Source organism: Bos javanicus, chromosome 11 (genome assembly GCF_032452875.1).
Source record: "Bos javanicus breed banteng chromosome 11, ARS-OSU_banteng_1.0, whole genome shotgun sequence".
NCBI classification, from domain to species: domain Eukaryota; kingdom Metazoa; phylum Chordata; class Mammalia; order Artiodactyla; family Bovidae; genus Bos; species Bos javanicus.
The window spans coordinates 49556723-49577967 of NC_083878.1; the positions used below are offsets into that span (position 1 = coordinate 49556723).

The 21245-nt window shown below is 46.3% G+C and overlaps 1 protein-coding gene across 2 annotated transcripts in view; it reads right to left on the bottom strand.

Moving 5' to 3' along the window:
• Nucleotides 1-1248: 1248 nt before the first annotated feature.
• The window catches only part of TCF7L1 (transcription factor 7 like 1), a 202876-nt gene continuing 182879 nt past the window's right edge, over nt 1249-21245 (bottom strand). The window contains exons 5-12 of one of the 2 annotated variants that reach the window (XM_061432696.1): nt 9319-9451; nt 7792-7894; nt 7393-7476; nt 6491-6634; nt 5642-5801; nt 5413-5556; nt 4046-4124; nt 1249-1908 (exon numbers count right to left, since the gene is read on the bottom strand). In XM_061432696.1, the coding sequence (XP_061288680.1) occupies nt 1475-1908; nt 4046-4124; nt 5413-5556; nt 5642-5801; nt 6491-6634; nt 7393-7476; nt 7792-7894; nt 9319-9451 (1281 nt within the window). In that variant the 3' untranslated portion in view covers nt 1249-1474. The remainder of the gene's footprint in view (nt 1909-4045; nt 4125-5412; nt 5557-5641; nt 5802-6490; nt 6635-7392; nt 7477-7791; nt 7895-9318; nt 9452-21245) is intronic. The other variant, XM_061432697.1, reaches the window with a different exon arrangement.

Below are 21245 nucleotides of genomic sequence, written 5' to 3' on the forward strand. Positions count from 1 at the left end.
ACGCAGAGACAGAAAGTAGATTCATGATTGTCCAGGGCTGGAGGTGGTGGTGTGAGGAGGAAGTTCCAAAGAGTATGGGGTTTCTTTTGGAGGTAATGAAAATGTTCTAATGTGATGATGGGTACACAACTTTGAACACAAAACCACTGAGTGGTACACCTAAAATGGATGAATTGTATGAATTATATACCTCAGTAAAGCTGTACAACAAAGATGAATTCCAGTGTTTGGTATGTGCAAAGAAACCCAAGGACACCCCCCCCCCCCCCATCTTGGCAATTTCAAGAAGACAAATGAAAATAAAAAGATTTATCCCTTTGGATCTCAGTTATCTATACTCACTGGTCTGTGAACATTCGAGGCTGAAAACAGGATTAGATTTTTCTAGTTCTGTCAGGCATGACTTACATCCCCTTCCAATAGAGGCGTTCCTCCTTTGCATTCTGTAAAAATTGTACACAGCCTTTGGTGTGAAGAAAGGGACTTGAGTCAACAAAGGACTAAAATACTCAGCAAAGTCTTGCAACTGCAATTTTATTTTCTTTTGTGAAAATAAACAACTGGGAGTTTAAATTGCTCCAAAAAACCCCATAAAAATGAAAAGAAATACACACAGAAGAAGCATGTGAGGTGACTGGGGAGGGAGGAGGGTCTCAGAGCTTTGGCAGATTGTGCTAGCACATTCCCGGGTGACAGGAGCCAGACCTGTCTGCCACTCCGGGGCTGTGAGGGGACATCTTGACTGGTAAGGGGGTGGAACACAGGCTTCTTCACTGAGGAAGTGGCAGGCACCTTGAGTCCCTTTAAATGCAGGGGAGAACCATTTTAGAGGACTTCTTCCTCCACAGAAAGCTGGAGGCTGGGGGGTGGGGTTGGTTTAGGGCCACTGAGGGAAAGGTGCACTGGTGGAGACAAAGGAGGCCAAGGTGTCTCTCACGTGGTGACAGCCTTACACTGGGCAGAGGACAAAGATGAAGGCATGAACCCACGGGAGAAAAACGTGGGCCAAGTAAAAGGGAATGTCGAGGAATGGGTTGTAGATGAAGAGGCTAGAAATGGCAACAAGGGCCAACGTGTAAGCTGGATTGAGGGGAGCCAGGAAGCAGGGGGTGGGGGTTGGATGTGTGAGGACGATGGGAAGAGGAGGGAGGGCAGAGAGTCCAGGAGGTAGAGAGAGGGGTGCCTTCTGCCCAGGTCCATCCACCGCTGCACATACAGGAAGAATAACACACTACTTTTCAGTTCTCGTTTTCTTTTTTTTTTAAAGATTTTTGTTTGTTTGTTTTTTTAAAAAAGCCTTAAGATCAGCTACTGGTTACATCTACAAAACGTAAAGTGCTGCTGTTACCAGTCACTTTACAGAACAGTCCAGAGTGGTCAAATATTGACCAATAAAGTTTCCTTTTTTTTTTCCTTCTGCATCCTTACTACTCGATGAGTCACGTGACAGCCTGCATAGGTCAAGGGGGGCAGCTTAGTGGGCAGACTTGGTGACCAAGGACAGAGGCTGGGCCTGGAGCACGGGGAGGGCCTGGTGGGTGTGGAGCGTGGCGGGGAAGGATGGAGGGGACGTCAGCAGAGCTGTGGGCACGGACCCCAAAGGGAGGGGCCGGGACAGGAGCGGGGGCTGGCTGCCCATCTGGCCAGAAGAGGTGGCGGCAGCCTTTGATGACAGGAAGGCAGCCGAGTGGAGAGCCAGCTGGGCCCGGGTCTCTGGCTTGGTGGTGAGGGAGAGAGGCTGGGCTTGCTCCGAGTGGGTGGCGGCTGGGGCGGCCGGGGAGGCCAAGGCCGCGGAGGGGGTAGCTGGGGAGTCCAGCATGCTGCCATGCGAGGAAGCAGGGCTGTCACAGGGCTTCTCGGGGGGCAGGTACTGGACACATGGCTTCTTGCTTTTGGAGGCCAGAGCACCTGTGGGGGTGAGGGTGGGGGTGGGGGAGACACAAACAAGGAAGTCAGCCGCTAGGAACGATGGGAAAGGCGGAAGTAGTACGTATGACCCAGGAAACAAGCATGCATAGAGGGAGGGACGTGAGGCCCTGAAATGACGCCTAAGGCTTTCAGTACACCTAGGCTGCAGTCCGTGGGGTCGCGAAGAGTCGGACACGACTGAGCGACGTCACTTTAACTTTTCACTTTCATGCATTGGAGAAGGAAATGGAAACCCAACCCACTCCAGTGTTCCTGCCTGGAGAATCCCAGGGACGGGGGAGCCTGGTGGGCTTCCGTCTATGGGGTCGCACAGAGTCGGACACGACTGAAGCGACTTAGCAGCAGCAGCAGCAGAGCACAGAAAAGGGTCAATACGAAAATGCTAAACACACGGTTCAGTATCTGCCTGGAGGGAAAATAGCTGAGCTTATCAAATTATCATGCTGTGCTGTGCTCAGTGATGTCTGCCTCCTTGCACCGCTATGGACTGTAGCCCGTCAGGCTTTTCTGTCCCTGGAATTCTCCCGGCAAGAATAATGGAGTGGGTTGCTATTTCCTTCTCTAGCAAATTATCATCTTCCTGCCTAAATCTTATCATTTGGGGGATGGATCTCCGTTCAGTTTGCTTTAAAATCTTTGGTTTATGATCCTCCTAGAGATAGTACAGCGCCTGCCAAGCACCAATTCAACAGATTTTGCGTAATGCTGTTGCTGCTGCTAAGTCGCTTCAGTCGTGTCCGACTCTGTGCGACCCCATAGACAGCAGCCCACCAGGCTCCCCCGTCCCTGGGATTCTCCAGGCAAGAACACTGGAGTGGGTTGCCATTTCCTTCTCCAATGCATGAAAGTGAAAAGTGAAAGTGACGTCGCTCAGTCGTGTCTGACCCTTGACCCCATGGACTGCAGCCTACCAGGCTCCTTTGCGTCATATACATAGTTACTTTATGTGTACTCCTATGGAGACGAATATATAAATTATAGAGATATTAGAAAGCTAGGAAAGGAAGTGAAAGGAAAGGCTATAAAAAGCACTTAGTGTGTGTGTGTTAGCTGCTCAGTCACGTCTCACTGTTCACAACCCTATGGACTATAGCTCACCAGGCTCCTCTGTCCATGGAATTCTCCAGGCAAGAATACTGGAGTGGGTTGCCATTCCCTTCTCCAGGGATCTTCCCTACCCAGGGATTGAACCCAAGTCTCCTGCAGTGCGGGAGGATTCTTTACCACCTGTGAAGCCCTTTAGATGGAACTAAACTAGTTCTACCCTTGTCCTGGAATGAACGTGAGATGGGAGATGTGACTGAAATACTGGCCAAGGTATGGGCTAGTCTGTGCTGGGTGAAATTCTGATGTAAAAAGATATTTGTGGCACAAACGGGCCTTCCTAATCCAAGCAAATGATTATTTCCGATATTCAGCCAACCAAACATTGAAGGAAAACCTGAATCTACTGGATTCACTGAAAGGTGGTATGCCAGTCTCTAAGGGGCTGGGTTCCTAAGGGAATTTCAAGTCTCATTTCAACAACATTCAATTTTTACTTTTACTGCATTGATTTTAGAATCTAACCCTCAAGTAAGACTCAACTGAATTGAAGAGCACCTTTTGAATGAGAAAGTGCTGGACCAAATCCTCCCTCCATTTACCAAGCAGCATGACCGGCAAAGTCCTTTCACTTCTCTGAGCCTCTGAACTGATCATCTCCAAAAGGGGGTAATAATAACACCCACCTGAGTATACCCAAGTGGTGCTACTGGTTAAGAACCTGCCTTCCAATGCATGTAGACATAAGAGCTGCAGGTTCGATCCCTGGGTCAGGAAGAGCCCCTGGTGGAGGGCATGACAACCCATTCCAGTATTTTTGCCTGGAGAATCCCCATGGACAGATGAGCCTGGCAGGATGCAATCCATAGGGTCGCAAAGAGTCGGATATGATGGAAGCGACTTAGCACGCACGAACAAGTGTACACGAGGCAGAGGCCTTGAAAATGGCAGCTATTAATATTAAAACACAGCATTGACACGGTGTCCATCAGAGACCCACGCACAGGGTGCTGGCAGGTGTAGCTGGCACAGTGGCAAAAAGTAAAGACGCAGATCCCTCCTGAAGACTCACCGTCTGTCTCTTGGACTTGCTGCTGCTGGGACTGTGTCTGGGACAGCTGCTTTTCTCGCTTCCTCTTCTTTTTCTTACCCTGAAAGATATGGCCAAAGGAAAAGGTAATAACCAGGGACAGAATAACGGCTTTTCTGATGGATTCAGTTATGAAGTGGGGAGACAGGATATTTTCTGTACCAGGCGCCCAGGTCACATTCTGTGCATCAGCCTCATGAGGAGGCATGGTGAGCCTTTCTGGGGGGCCGCCTCCCTCCCCTCAGCTCAGATAGGTCCTGACTTTCTTGGAAGGTCTCATTCTTTCCCTGCCCTGCAGGCTTAGTTTTCTATCTCTCTCTCTAGAACAGTGTCAGGTTCTTGATTTTTTTTGAGGCACCCCAGGTATCACTGAAAATCTCATGCAGCTGGAATTCCCTGGCGATTCAGTGGTTAGGACTATATGCTTTCACTGTTGAAGGTGTGGGCTCAGTTGGCACCAAAGGGGGAAAAAAAAACTAACTCAGCTATGAAGACTTTTAGCAAAAAAAGAGCAAGTAAGAACATACATACAGGGACTTCCTTGGCAGTCTAGGAGTTAAGAATCCACCTGCCAATGGGTTTGATTCCTGGTCTGGGAAGATCATACATGCTGTGGGGCAACTAAGCTCGTGTGCCACAACCACTGAACCTGCATACTCTAGAGCCTGTGCTCCACAAGAGAAGCCACTGCAATGAGAAACCTTCCCACTGCAACTAGAGAGAAGCCCCCTGCACATCACAACTAGAGAAAGTTCGTGCAGCCCCACCAAAAATTTTTAAAAAATAAAATTAAAAAACCTGTCCAGTTCCAGGGAGGTATCAGAAATGTAGGCAGTAGCTCATGGCATTGTGAGCCCCAGGTTGGGAACCCTTTGCTGCAGACACTGATCATCAGAACTAGCACACAGCTGACACCACACCCTGAATGATGGAATTAAAGGCTGAGTCCACTTCCAATTCCAGTTGGCTTCCCCGGTGGCGCTAGTGGTTAAGAACCTGCCCTTCAGTGCAGGAGACAAGAAACACAGGTTTGATCCCTGGAGGAGGAAATGGTAACACACTCCAGTATTCTTGCCTGGAGAATCCCATGGATGGAGGAGCCTGGTGGGCTACAGTTCACAGGGTTGCAAAGAGTCAGACACAACTGAAGTGACTTAGCAAGCATGCATGCCCCACTTGCAATGGGACAGGCACAAAGTTAAGTCTGTCCTTAGGACACCAAAACTATGTCCTTGTGGCCCTCCTGAGAATTAAAGTGTCTTCCTCATTTCTAGAGAAATACAGACTTCTCCCTGGCCTTAAGGGTCCTCTATCACTGGAGTCAGCTTCCTTCTCCCCCAAATCCTCACTTGGAGGTTGCCCCCGGTGCCTGAGTGGGCACGTACGTAGTTGTCCCGGGCTGACCAGGTCGGGTAGAGCTGTGAGTGAAGCTGCCGCTCCTTCCGGGCCAATTCGTAGTACTTGGCCTGTTCTTCTCGGGACAGGTTGTGCCACTGTAGAGAGAGGACCAGCGAGGACAGAGTGGTGAGCGTGGGGGACATTGAGCTGCACAGCCTGGAACACAGGGGCGGACCTTACCTTCCTCCCCAGGATCTGGTTGATGGCTGCACTCTCCTTCAGGGTGCACTCAGCCACCACCTTGGCCCTCATCTCCTTCATATATAACATGAAGGCATTAAGAGGCTTCTTCACGTGGGGCTTCTTTTCTTCCTCTTTCTTCACTGTGACTGGTGATTTCCTGGGAAGTCACAAGGCTGTAGGTTAGCATTTGTCAGCTGTCATCTCTCAAGGAGGCTAAGGGCTGGCTGCCTCTGGGGAGCGGGGGATGAGTCACTTGGCAGCTAATGAGAGTTGCCCAGGGCTGCTTTCAGCACCTGAGCACCCAGTTCCTAGTCTCTGACTGACCTCCAGCCGTATTCTAGGAGAGGACAACTTCCTGACAAAGAAGCTGTGCCCTTGACAAAGGTGGTGGGGGGAGCTGAGATGGACTGGCCCCAGGTGAGAAAGAGGAGGGGGCAGAGCACTGTAGGTAGAAACAGAGCGGGGGCGGGTCTCCTTGGCCATGAGACTTTGACTTTCAGTGGACAAAGCGTGGGCCATGGTGCTGGACTCAGCTCTGACCCAAGTCAACCATGTGACCTTGAGAAAACTCCCCTTGCAATTTTCAAGTGTATGCGGGGACAGGGAAGGAAGCTAAAAGCTCTCTCAGTTTCTCTTTCAAAGTCCTGATTGTAGGGCTTCCCTTACTGTGAGAAAAGATGCATGGTGTCTCCGAGAGGATGGGAATTCCAGGGGTCAAAGGGAACAGTTCGCAAGGTGGGGAGGATGTGGCTGAGGAAGCCGTCAGCTGAAGGTCCCCAGGAGAAGAATCAATGGCACTTGCTACTCAGAGACTGGCCACCCGCCACCAGGCTGCCCATTACTCACGCGCTCACAGCCGGACTCAGGCTGGGGGGCGCTGGTTCCTGCTTGACAATGGGGGAGACAATGGCGGGGTGGGGGATCCCTGAGGTGGGCAGACCAGGATGGGCCGGAGCCACCATGTGAGGGGAGAACCGACTGGAAACCAGGCTGCATACCAGGGGGAAACAAAAACAACAGAGGGATTCAGGCTAAATGCTTGTCACTGGCAGAAGACGTGATGGAACCCAGCCTTGATGGCAGAGGCATGTGAATATCTCTGCCATGGCAGAGTTGGAGCAAGAGAAGGCTATTGGCTGACCTCGAAAGAACTCATTTTGGGAAACACCCAACAAACCTCCCTTCCCCAACAAACGCACAGGGTTCCTATACCCGATGCTGAAAGCAGGTGGGATGAAAAACAGAAGGTGCAGGAGGTCGGAGGCCAGGTACACAGGGGAAAGGAAAGAAAGGCTTATGCTGTGGGTTGTATTTTTTTTTTTCCATTGGTGGTACGATTGTCAGGTAGGTCAGCCCCTGAGACGGAAATCCTCTTTTATAGTTCCCTTCTCCTGACGTCATTTCAGGAACAATCAATCTCCCAGCCTCTGGCTTCAGTCTGACATATTCAAAATGCTTCAATGCCACCAAGCCCTGCCCAGCCCATAGGGGAATGTGCAAGAGGACTGAGTGCGAGAGCTTTAAAATTTTTCTCTTAGAGAGGGAGATGGGGCAAGAGTGAGCAGAGCCTGTTTGTCTCCATCCCACAACTAATCAGAGAGGCGGGGAGGAAAGGTGAGCACCTGCCTCTTTGCTTACTACCAAGAGAAAGCTGTGTCATGTAATGGTCAGAAACTGCAGGGGAACCAGTAGACAAGCATTCCCTGCACTGCTGCTTCCCCCCTCACAGCCGCAGCCCCAGGACTCACCTGGACATCGAGGCATTCATGGCGAGGGCAGGGTAGGGATGCCTGAAGCCACCAGGAGGAAGGGAGTACATGGGCTGTCCTTGCCTATAAGGGCCAGGAGTAAGGAAATGCAGTCAGGAAACTGGCTGAAATGGGAACGTTCATAGGACGGAGAAGGGGTTGGGAAGATAGGATGATTAGTAAAAGGCAGTAAGTAGGAAGTGGGAGTTGGGAAGATGCTGCCTGGGAAACTTGTTCTGATGCCCTGGGGAAGTTCTGGGCTTGGTGAGAGGGCTCCACTGTGGAGCTGGGGCTGGGGCGGGGGGCATCTATATTTGGACCCCAAGGACAGGCTGGAGGTACAGGAGGCAGAGCTCAGTGTAAGGAAGGAGGGATAAGAAAGGCTGTAAGTTTCCTTACTGTGGGACGAGCCAGCTGAGGGGATGTGGAATTTGCCCAACAGCTCCGGGAGACAGTGGGTAATACGGAGACAACTCGGATGGATGAGGGGGCCGGGGGATTCCTGCTTCCAAGGAGAAATGTGTCAGACAGTTCCTTGACCCTACACCTTAAAGTCACATCAAACAGGAGGCTACCCTTTGTTCCCAGATGCTCTGCAGCTTGCAGTGCCTTTTCTTTCACTGTTTCTGCCCTCAGTCACCAGTAACTTCCAACTACTCGTATTGGAGGTGTCCAAGACACAGGCAGGAAATCTTGGACTGAGAAACCCAAGGTTATCTCCGGAGTCATCACCTGGAAAAGCTTTTTCATTTGTGGAAAAATAAACTTCAGATTTCCGTGTAACAGGGAAGAACAATAGCTGATTCCACGTTGGATCTGTTTTTCTTTGACTTTAACCTTTGCTCTTCATGCTCTTGTTACTATAATTGTTGAAAAGATGCTGTATATAAACTGCAAGCATACATAATGGCCTGTCTCAGGGAACCTTGCCCTTCTGTTGGAAAGTTAGACTAAAGTGACTTTGTTCAGCTCACAGGGAGACTGTTCTGACCTGGCCCACCTGTGACTGGCTGTAAGAAGAAACTAACACATCCCTGTCCTGATGCAGGCCAAGCCGGGAGATATTCTGCAAGACTTAACTGCCTTTTTATTTTACTTCCTCCCCCTCTCTGTTCTACAAAAGAAACTGGCATCCAGACTCCGATAAGATGGTTCTCTAGGACATTAGTCCGCTATCTTCTTGGATACCCAGCTTTCTGAATAAAGTTGTTATTCCTTGCCTCCCAATTACAGGCCTGTCATGTGGTGACCAGACTGAGCTTGGACTCAGTGACATCTGTTCCACATTTATCCTCCTTATTATCTGTAACTTGTAATAGCTATCTAAAGAGGGACTCCAAAAATGCTCTGAGCCACAGCAACTCTATGGGAATTTTATGAAAACGATGGCTCTCTCTGGGATGAACAGTGTAGGTGAATAAGTTGAGAAAAAAGTCAACTCAGTCTCTTGCCTTGTATCTATACTTATAAGTCTGTTAGGGGAAACACACTGACTGAAACTGCCCACCCTGGCCAGGTACCATAGAAACCATTTGTGTGAGTTATTTTACGACAGGAAGTCCTGGCAAGGAACATGGAACTAATACGCCACCATCAACCGGAAGAGTTTGGGAAAGGTCAAAATGAGACGCCATGTATCCTCCCACCTCCCACCTGGCATCCATCTTGGCTGAGCAATGTGTGCACCACCAGGAAGGACCCTGAGTCAGAACAACTGGCCAAAGACAACTCAGAAACTAACCCCATCACCGTAAAACCCGAGTCTGTGAGCCACATGGCAGAGCAGTCCTCCTGGGTCCCCTTATCATACTGTTCTCCACGCGGGTGCCCCTTCCCAATAAAGACTCTTGCTTTGTCAGCACGTGTGACTCCTCAGACAATTCTCTTCTGAGTTACCTGGGCCAGCCTGAGCGGCAGCCAACTCACCTGTCTTTGGATCGATCTCTGGGGAGAGGTGTGTGGGAGGGGAGCCGGGGGAGAAGTGGTCGTTGCTGTAGGTGATGAGGGGCGTCAGCGGATGCATGTGGTGCGGGTGCTGAACAACAGGAACTTTATTAGACTGAAAGACAGAGGGAAAAAGACTAGGGCCAGTTGCCAAGGAAATGGCGTACAGACAGACCTCAGAGATACTGCAGGTTTGCTTCCAGACCGCTGCAGAAAAGTGAAACAATGATTTTGGTTTCCCAGTGCATATAAAAGTTCAGCTCAGTTCAGTTCAGTCGCTCAGTCGTGTCTGACTCTTTGCGACCCCATGAATCGCAGCATGCCAGGTCTCCCCGTCCATCACCATCTCCCAGAGTTCACTCAAACCCATGTCCATTGAGTCGGTGATGCCATCCAGCTATCTCATCCTCTGTCATCCCCTTCTCCTCCTGCCCCCAATCCCTCCCAGCATCAGAGTCTTTTCCAATGAGTCAACTCTTCGCATGAGGTGGCCAAAGTACTGGAGTTTCAGCTTTAGCATCATTCCTTCCAAAGAAATCCCAGGGCTGATCTCCTTCAGAATGGACTGGTTGGATCTCCTGGCAGTCCAAGGGACTCTCAAGAGTCTTCTCCAACACCACAGTTCAAAAGCATCAATTCTTCGGCACTCAGCTTTCTTCACAGTCCAACTATAAAAGTTACACTTACACTATTCTATAATGTTACGTATGGGGAAGCCCTGGTGGCTCAGCAGTAAAGAATCTACCTGCAATGCAGGAGATGCGAGTTTGATCCCTGGGTGGGGAAGATCCCCTGGAGGAGGGAATGGCAACCCACTCTGGTATTCTTGCCTGGGAAATCCCATGGACAGAGGAGCCTGGTGGGCTACAGTCCATTAGGTCACAGAGCTGGACACACTGAGCACATGCACTGTTAGGTGTCAATGGCATTATGTCTAAGAAAATAAACATTTGTTGCTGTTGTTCAGTCCCTCAGTTGTGTCTGACTCTTTGCAACCCCACGGACTGCAGCACGCCAGGCTTCCCCATCCTTCAGCATCTCCCAGAGTTTGCTGAAACTCATGTCCGTTGAGTCGGTGATGCCATCCAACTATTTCATTCTGTGTCGTTATATATTATATATATATATATATAAAATTGCCTTTATATATATATATATATAAAATTGCCTTTTTATACTGAGAACCCCATGAATAGTATGAAAAGGCAAAAAAAAAAAAAAAAACACAAAAACCCATGCATACTCTAATCAAAAACACTTTATTGTTAAAAGGTGCTAATCATCAACTGAGCCATTAGTGAGTTGTAATCGTTTTGCTACAGTGACATCAAAGATGACTGATTACAAGCCACCATAACAAATATAATAATAAGGAAAAGTTGGAAATATTTCAAGAATTACCAAAATGTGACAGAGAAACAAAGTGAGCAAAGGCTGTTGGAAAAATGATGCTGATAGATTTGCTGGATAAACCTTTAATTCATTAAAAAAAATGCAGTATCTGTGAAGCACAGGAAAGTTAAGTACAATAAAACGAGGTATGCCTGTAAAATCTGTGGTTATTTACTGAGTTGAATATGTGCCAGGTATTTTCCATGCAGCATCGCATTCAGTCCTTGTAGAGAACTTAAGAGAAAGTAGCGGTCTGTTTGCCCCTTGGAAGAAAAGTTATGACAAACCTGGAAAGTGTATTAAAAAACAGAGACATCACTTTGCTGAAAAAGGTCCGTCTAGTCAAAGCTATGGTTTTTCCAGTAGTCGTGTATGGATGTGAGAGTTGGAAGAGGTCTAAGCACTGAAGAATTGATGCTTTCGAACTGTGGTGATTGAGAAGACTCTTGAGAGTCCCTTGGACTGCAAAGAGATCAAACCAGTCAGTCCTAAATTAAATGAGTCCTGAATATTCATTGGAAGGACTGAAGCTCCAATACTTTCGCCACCTGATATAAAGAGCCAACTCACTGGAAAAGACCCCGATGCTGGGAAATACTGAGGGCAGGAGGAGAAGGGTTATGACAGAAAATGAGATGGTTGGAAGGCATCACGGACTCAACGTACATGGATTAGAGCAAACTCAGGGAGACAGTGAAGGACAGGAAAACCTGGTGTGTTGCAGTCCATGGGGTCACAAAGAGTTGGATAAGACTTCATGACTGAACAACAAATACAGCAGAAAAAGAATCAAGAGATTTAGAGGAGGGATTACACCCAGCCTCCTACACACCCTCTTCAAAACAGCCCACCATCACTCACTTCATGTATGCTGTGTGGTAAATGGCAGACTGCAGAATTATGACCCATGCTCTGTGTACTCTCAGTGAATTCTGAAATGCTCAACACATGCTTGCCAAATAAACTTCTTAGAAATAGTAGCTCATGGGCTCAAGTCTGAGACTGGGAACAGAGCCGTGGGAGAACTGTCACCACCAGGCCTCATATAACCACTTGTCATGTTCAAGGTTTACATTTATAGACACTACCAAGGGCATTAGAACTGTTCTTCCTGGAGCGTATCAAACACCCTGCTGACCTAATTATCACATTTTATTTTAAACATCAGCAAATGTAAGGAGCACATTTTATATAACTGTTAAGATAGCAAAACCAGGGACATCCCTGGTGGTCCAGTGGCTAAGACTCCACGTTCCAATGCAGGAGGCCTGGGTTTGATCCCTGGTCAGGAAACTAGATCCTACATATCACAACTAAAAGATCCTGCGTGCCACAAGTGAGACATGGTGCAGCTAAGTAAATAAAATAAATAAACACTAAATTAAAAAAAAAAAAGAAAGTAAAATTCAGGCATGTCACCAACACATCATGATTTCAGAAATGTTAAAAAGGGGGGAAACCTGTGTGCCCTGGAATCAGTAAACTGAATTTTTAATTGTTTTAACCTAATCTCACTTAACAGTAAGGATTTTTATTACAAAAATGGCTAGCGTCCTTATTATAACCTACTAAAGGAGCTATGATTATCTTGGTTTGAGGAATGAGGAAACAGAGCACGGAAAGATGAAGTGATGTAGCCTGAGTTACAGAGCTAGTAAGTCACAAAACTGGATTCATATCAGCCCTTTACATGCTAACAAACCAGGGTGTCTTCTCTTGCATCACCTGCCAACCCAACAGCCCAATCAAAACATCTGTCAGAGAAAGGACATATACTTATCTTTTTGGGTAATAAGGTAAATGAGTTACAAGTGGAAGAGAGATGTGTTTAAAAAAGAGATCTGTAAAAAGGATGATAATTTGATGGCATCTCAGGAGAAGGAAATGGCAACCCACTCCAGTGTTCTTGCTTGAAGAATCCCAGGGATGGGGAAGCCTAGTGGGCTGCCGTCTATGGGGTCGCATAGAGTAGGACACGACTGAAGCGACTTAGCAGCAGCAGCAGGGGCCAGAATTCCAAACTTCTGTCTTTCCTGTTGAATGTTTCATTTCTAGATTCCATGAGCCTTTTTTGCCTTTTAGTCGGTACCCCTTTGGTGCTCATCATGCAAGCTACGATATGTACATCTCCTAAGTATTCATGCACTCACAGTAGTCTTGCTCTGTTTTCAGTAGGCTAAGCAGAGATGAGAGGCAGAGTCCTGGAGCAAGGCCTGGAACCCAGAGGCCCAGGTCCTAGACCTGCAGAACTGAGACCGAGATTTCAGACGTTCGCAACTACAACCACTAGGTGGCGCCGGTACACGGCGGGGCTGCTGGTACTTCCTCTTGGACAACTTCTATCACCTCCCTTGGTTGGGCTCCTTTGGCGTTGCATGTAGTTGCAGGTATATTCTAAAATTATTTTCTTCTTACTGTTTTCACCTGTTCCCTTACTGGCTTTTGAAGAGGTCTCCACGAACAAGAACACGTAACGCAAATAAGAGTATTAAAAGATTATTTTAAGGTCGGATTTCTATTAACAGAATTTCCTGTGGTCATGTATGGACGTGAGAGTTGGACTGTGAAGAAGGCTGAGCGCCGAAGAATTGATGCTTTTGTACTGTGGCGTTGGAGAAGACTCTTTGAGAGTCCCTTGGACTGCCAGGAGATCCAACCAGTCCATTCTGAAGGAGATCAGCCCTGGGATTTCTTTGGAAGGAATGATGCTAAAGCTAAAACTCCAGTACTTTGGCCACCTCATGCAAAGAGTTGACTCACTGGAAAAGACTCTGATGCTGGGAGGGATTGGGGGCTGGAGGAGAAGGGGACGACAGAAAAATGAGATGGCTGGATGGCATCACTGACTCGATGGACCTGAGTCTGAGTGAACTCCGGGAGTTGGTGATGGACAGGGAGGCCTGGGGTGCTGCGATTCATGGGGTCCAAAGAGTCGGACACGACTGAGCGACTGAACTGAACTGAACTGAACTAATGCAATCAATGACGCATTCAGGTTTCACGGAAGCAGCTTTGTCTGAAGGGCGATTTTAATTTTATTTACTTATTATTAACTTTTTAAAAAGGTGTTTTTTTCCTTCCCAAGGCATAATTAACTTTGGGAGGTTCTTTTAAAAAAATGTTTATTTATTTGGCTGTTTTAGGTCTTAGCTGTGGCATGCACGGTCTTCAGTTGCGACATTCGAACTCCTACTAGAGGCACATGGGAACTAGTTCCCCAACCAGGCGTCGAACCGGGGCCCTCTGCACTGGCAGCACAGGGTCTTAGCCCCTGGACCACCGGGTAAGTCAATATAGGGTGATTTTTATATTATAAAAACCAATATAATTATTACTAAGAGTGATAGTAAATGATAAAAGAAATACACAGAATGAATGTGTAACTTAAAAATTACAGTTTTTTAAAAACATGTAAATTCTATGATAAAAAAATTAAAAAGACTAGCAGGTATTCCCTAGTGGTCCAGTGGTTAGGACTCGGCACTTCACTGCCATGGCCTGGGTTCAATGCCTGGTTGGGGAACTATGATCCTGCAAGCTGCACACCACGGCCAAAAAGAGAAAAGAAAAATAGAAGCATACCAAAATGTAAACAGTAAGTATATTTGAATGGTGGGAGTACAAATGATTTTGTTTTTCTTGTGTTTTCCAACTTTATTATCTATTAAAAATATACATATGATGAATGCAAATTTCCTAAGGAAAAAAATACAAGCTATATTATAAAACATTTAGAAACCACAATCACACACACAATAAACCCCAACAAACCCCCTGTGCCCACAGTCACACTAGCATAACCCAGTACCTATTATCATTTTGACATATCTCTTGTGCATCTGTTATTTACATCATTTATAGCCATCTTTTTGAAATTAAAATTTTCAGCTTTATTTAGATATAACTGACAAACAAGACTGTAATATATTTGAAGTGTATTATATGAGAACTGAGTATAGGTACCCAGAGTCATCCTAAAATGCTTAATGCTGTTATGAAAGTAGGACTGGCCATGTGCTGTCTTCATCAGAAACTGGCAAACAGCACGGAATGGGTGTCAGAGTTAAGCACGAAGCAGGGAAACATGAGTTATATTGGAAAATGCAGTCTCCTCACTTAAAACACTGTGAGTTATTACTGGTTCCCATTAGGTGGCATCATTGTCCAGAAAATGGATGGGAAGGTGGTGAGTTCACAGAATGAAAAAGGAAGGTAGACTTTTCCTTATCAGGCTGGGAAAATGCAGCCTCTGGAGATGATTAGCAAAACTCGTTCTCTTGGGTTCCCCTAGTGGTTCAGTGGTAGAGTCCATCTGCCAATGCAGAAGACATGGGTTCGATCCCTGGCCCAGGAAGATTCCACATGTCCCTAGCACCACAATCAACTGAGCCTGCTTTCTGCAGCCCGTGCTCTGCAACAAAAGAAGCCACTGCAGCAAGAAGCCTCCGCTTGCCGCAACTGGAGAAAGGCTGCGTCGCGGTGCAAACCCAGTACAGCCAGAAATAAACAAACACACAAAATGACTTTTTAAAAGATCACTCCTTTAGGGCTGACTCAGGGAAAGCTCTCCTTGGAGGCTATCATCCCAAGAAAAGTTTCCCACTGATTTCTCTCCTTTGCTGTCCTCCAGGCACATGATGTTCGCAGCATGAAGCCAGGTCAAATGTAGGGATGTGGAGAACCAGCGGACAATTCCTGCTGTACAATACAGAGAGCACACACAAGCCAGGACACGGGTGTTCCCTGGGCAAGGAAACTAGCCAAGTCTAGCTTGCCCCAAAGCAGAGCATCTCAGACCTACCTTGTGCTCGAATCCTTCCGTCCCATCACACAGACCCAACCCTTTTCCAACTCAGGTGATCCTTGTCTATTCCCTGTTTCTAGGGTTGTTGTTGTTCAGTCACTCAGTCGTGTCCGACTCTTTGCAACCTCATGGACTATAGCCCACCAGGCTCCTCTGTCCATGGGATTTCCCGGGCAAGAATACTGGAGGGGGTTGCCATTTACTTCTCCAGGGCATCTTCTCAACCCAGGCATCGACCCTGTGTCTCTTGCAGGCTGATTCTTTACTGCTGAGCCACCAGGGAAGCCCCTTTCTAGGGTTGGTCCAAGCCAAAGTTCTGGAAACTTCTGGTTCCCAGGAAGCATGTATCCTCCCTTCTACTGTTCATGACTTTCTTCCAAGCTCTAAGTAAAGCCAATGCTCCACCACAGATGAACCAGCCACCTCTTCAAAAGCTGCTTCTCTCAGTAACTGCTTTGCGTTCAGGCGTTCAGTTGTATCTGACTTTTGGCAACCCCAAGGACTGTAGCCCACCAGGCTCCTTTGTCCATGTCATTTTCCAGGGAAGAATACTGGAGTGGGTTGCCATTTCCTCCTCCAGGGGATCTTCCCGATCCAGGGATCGAACTTACATCTCCTGCGTCTCCTGCATTGCAAGCAGATTCTTTACCACTGAACCACTGGGGAAGCCAGTGGTTTGAGGCCTTTATAAAGCCTCCTGCGTCCTAGGCTTCGTTCACTATCCCCTTTTCTTCCTGATCTGAATTTCAGAGATCAGAAAGATAAGGCTTTTCAGGTCAGGCAAAGGGGAGCCTTAATTGTGGTATCCATGTGGTATCCATGTTCCGCAAAGCAGACATAGAACAGTCAACAGGCTGCCCAGCAAAGATCCTCAGACTTGCACTGGGTCACTAACTGTAACTGATTTTATGTATTTAAAAAATATGCTCTACCCACAATCAATTGTCTGTTAACTGCTTGAGGGAATCTTCTCTTAAAATTGTTCTCAAGAGACTATGCTTAAATGCAAGACTTCAGGGGAAAAGGAAGTTGGTTTGTTCCTAAAGTACCAGTCCAGGATTTTCCTGGTGGTCCAGTAATTAGGACTCCCGGCTTCCACTGCAGAGGGCATGGGTTAGATCTCTGGTCAGGGAACTAGGATCCCACAAGCCACACGGCACAGCCAAAAAAAAAAAAAAAGTACCAGTATACTCTTAGTGGTGGATTAACATATAATAGAAGCAAAGGCAAATAGAACCTAATGAAAATTGAGGGGGAAAACTCTAATTCTAAGTAAACATACCCACCACTCTCTAACAAATACTACTTAAAAGGAAAAATATAAGTTCTTTGCTAATTCTGTCATCGTATCCTATTAAAGAAAGGAAATTTGCATGTATGTCTTCTATACAGAATTTTCCTGGCAATTCACACATTGATTTATTGGGTAATTGTCTGTGAAGACTGTCTACACAGCAGGCACTGAAGTGGGTAGCCAAAGGGCTGGAGGCCAACAGCAGACATGGAAAGAACCTGGGTCTCCGATGGCATGGTTTGCTTGTTGAACTAACTGGCCTGGCAGAAAACATGACTCACAACAAGTATTCATGCTGTATCTATGACGTGCCAGGCACTGTTCTAGGTCTTGTGAATGCATTAGAGAATCTGTCTATCTAGACAATAATCCAAACAAATAAATAACTAAAATATTAGATAGTGATAAATTTTTCTAAGGAGAAAAATCAAGTCAGGGATAGCAGATAAGATGCAAGGAGGGGGACTTCCCTGGTGATCCAGTGACTAAGACTCTGTGCTCCCAATGTAGGGGATATGTGTTCAATCCCTGATCAAGGAACTAGATCCCACATGCCATAATTAAAGATCTTGCATGCTACAATGAAGACTGAAGATCCTGTGTGCTGCAACTAAGACCTGGACCAGCCAAAATAAGTATTAAAAAAAAAAAAAAGAGGCAAGGCAGATGTAGGTTATATGTTACACAGGCCAACCAGGGAAAGCCTCAATGAGAAAATGACTTCTGTTTGATTTTTATTTATTTGACTGCACAGGGTCTCAGCTGTGGCACGTGGGATCTTTGGCTGTGGGATGTGTGATCTAGTTATCTGACAAGGATCAAACTCAGGCCCCCTGCATTAGGAGCGCAGAGTCTTAGCCACTGGACCACCAGGGAAGTCCTCAGAAAATGACTCTTGAATGAATATTTGAGGGCAGCGGAAATGAGACGTGTGGGCAGGAGAGGGACGGGGTTTTGGCAGAAGGCACCCAGAGTATAGTGGCTCCAGGTGGACAGGAAGATAGGTGTGTTTGAGCAACTCCACGGAAGACAGTGGATTGGGGCGCAGGGAAGAAAACAAGGGGATGAAAGTCTGTCTTAATGTACTAACACATACATTTTGAACTTCTCAAGCAGGTGGCAAGTAGTGCGCTGCAGGCTGGGAAAGATGTGAACATAAATCCAGGATCTCTGGATGGCAGCAGCAGAGAGAAAATGCTTTGGGGAATTAGAATGTGCTTCAGGTCCTTCTTGGAAACAGTGGCACATTTCTGAGGACTTTGCAAATTGGACAGGGCACAAAATTCTTGGGTTAAAAAACATTCCTTATCAAAACTTACCTATGGCTTGCTGGCATGAAAGGCAGCAAAAGAGAACCCTGCGTTTACCTTTATTTTTCTTCCTTTGATACTGGCCTTTCCCCCTGCTACACAGATGAAAGTGAAAGTGTTAGTTGCTCAGTCATGTCTGACTCTATGTGACCCCACGAACTGTCTCCTCCAGTCTCTGCTCATGGAATTCTCCGGGCGACAATACTAGAGTGGGTTACCATTTCTTTCTCCAGGGGATCTTCCCAACCCAGGGATCGAACTCAGCTCTCTTGAACTGTAGGCAGATTCTTTACCATCTGAGCCACCAAGGAAGCCCTGCATAGATGCTTATAAGGGGAAAAAAAAAAATTAAACCCTTACAATTCTCATTGTTGCCAGGATGTGTCTAAGTTCACATAAATTTTCATTTACTTTGTAGAATTCAGGTGAGCACTTTCAAGCCATACACTTGAGTTTTTATTTATTTATTTTTAGGCTGTGCAGTGCAGCATCTTAGTTCCCCAACCAGGAATCGAACCCATCCCCTTGCAATGGAATTGAGGAGTCTTAACCACTGGACTGCCAGGGAAGTCCCTAGTCTTTTCTTTTAAAGATCAGCTTTGTTTTCTTCTCTTATTGCCTGTTGTTTTTACTGGTTGTGGTCTCCTCTTAAGGAACACTATTTGTAGACTGTTTTTCAGTTGTCTCCTCTTTTTCTTTTGTGTCATCAATGTACAGACTTGACTTGCCAATGTCCACTTTGCTCTACACTAAGAGTAATGAACTGGGAAATATGAATTGTTGTTTAGTTGCTAACTCATATCCGACTCTGTGACCCCATGGACTATAACCTGCCAGGCTCCTCTGTCCATGGGATTTCCTAGACAAGTTACTGCAGTGGTTTGTCCTTTTCTTCTCTAGGGGATCTTCCCGACCCAGGGACTGAATCCGCATCTCCTGCATTGGCAGGTGGATTCTTTACTACCAAGACACCAGGGAAGCCTGGGAGATATGAATAAGGTTTCCCCCAAGCTAAATCTCAGTGGCAGAAACTAATAAAGGAATGATGGCAGTAGATAATTACCAAGGCATGCCATGAATTACGGGTGCAAATTTAATAAGAAACAGGGCATTTATGCAGCTTCCAAGCAGCATACAGCTTCTGCCTAAAGAGCAACTTATTAAGTACAAAAGGAAAGAACAACCTCAAAGAGAAAACACATGTCAAACATTACCTTAATTAAATGATCCAAGCCAACATCACCGACATTGGGACAAATGGACATCACAGACCTGCCTCCTGATGTGGCACTGAGAGGGACACCTGAATGTGGTCGTGTTCTTGCCAAAACATACAACCAGAATCTAACCACGAGGAAATCTCAGATACACCCAGATGAAGGGATGTTCCACAAAATAGCTAGTCTGTACTTCTCCAAAGATGTCAAGGTCAGTAAAAACAAAGGCTAAGGAACTCTGGGAGATTCAGATCAGTCAGTTCAGTTGCTCAGTTGTGTCTGACTCTTTGCTACCCCATGGACTGCAGCACGCCAGGCTTCCCTGTCCACCACCAACTCCTGGAGCTTGCTCAAACTCACGTCCATTGAGTCGGTGATGCCATCCAACCATCTCATCCTCTGTTGTCCCCTTCTCTTCCTGCTTTCAACCTTTCCTAGCATCAGGGTCTTTTCTAATGAGTCAGCTCTTTTTGCATCAGGTGGCCAAAGTATTGGAGCTTCAGTTTCAGCATCAGTCCTTCCCATGAATATTCAGGATTGATTTCCTTTAGGATTGACTGGTTTGATATCCTTGCTGTCCAAGGGACTCTCCAGCATCTTCTCCAACACCACAGTTCAACAGCATCAGTTCTTCGGTGCTCAGCTTTCTTTATGGTCCAACTCTCACATCCATATATGATTACTGGAAAAATAGTAGCTTTGACAAGACAGACCTCTGTTGGGAAGGTAATGTCTCTGCTTTTTTTTTAATGTTGAGTTTTAAGCCAACTTTTTAACTTTCCTCTTTTGCTATCATCAAGAGGCTCTAAAGAGAACTAAAGTTCTTCTTTGCTTTCTGCCATTAGGGCCGTGTCATCTGCATATCTGAGGTTATTGATATCTCTCCTGGGAATCTTGATTCCGGCTTGTGCTTCATCCAGCCCAGCATTTCTCATGATGTACTTTGCATGTAAGTTAAATAAGCAGGGTGACAATATACAGCCTTGACATACTCTTTTCCCAATTTGGAACCAGTCTGTTGTTCTATGTCCAGTTCTAAATGTTGCTTCCTGACCTGCATACAGATTTTGCAGGAGGGCAGGTAAGGTGATCTGGTATTCTCATCACTTTAAGAATTTTCCCCAGTTTGCAAGGAACCACACAGTCAAAGGCTTTAGCATAGTCAAAGAACCAGAAGTAGATGTTTTTATGTCATTCTTTTGCTTTTTCTATGATCCAACGGATATTGGCAATTTGATCTCTGGTTCTTCTACTTTTTTTTTTTTCCCTCTACCTTTTCTAAATCCAGCTTGAACATCTGGAAACTCTCGGTTCATGTATTGTTGATGCTTAGATTGGAGAATTTTGAGCATTACTCTGGTAGCATGTGAGATGAGTGCAATTGTGTGGCAGTTTGAACATTCTTTGGCATTGCCTTTCTCTGGGATTGAAATGAAAAGTGACCTTTTCCAGTCCTGTGGCCACTGCAGAGTTTTCCAAATTTGCTGGCATATTGAGTGCAGCAACTTTCATAGGATCATCTGTTAGAATTTGAAACAGCTCAGCTGGAATTTCATCACCTCCACCAGCTTTGTTCGTAGTGATGCTTCCTAAGGCCCATTTGACTTTGAATTCCAGGATGTTTGTCTCTAGGTGAATGAGCACACCATCGTGGTTATCTGGGTCATTAAGATCTCTTTTATATAGTTCTTCTGTGTATTTTTGCCAGTTCTTCTTAATATCCTGTGCTTCTGTTAGGTCCATACTGTTTCTGTCCTTTATTGTGCCCATCTTTGCATGAAATGTTTCCTTGGTATCTCTGATTTTCTTGAAGAGATTTCTAGTCTTTCCCATTCTATTGTTTTCCTCTATTTCTTTGCATTGATCACTTAGGAAGGCTTTCTTATCTGGGA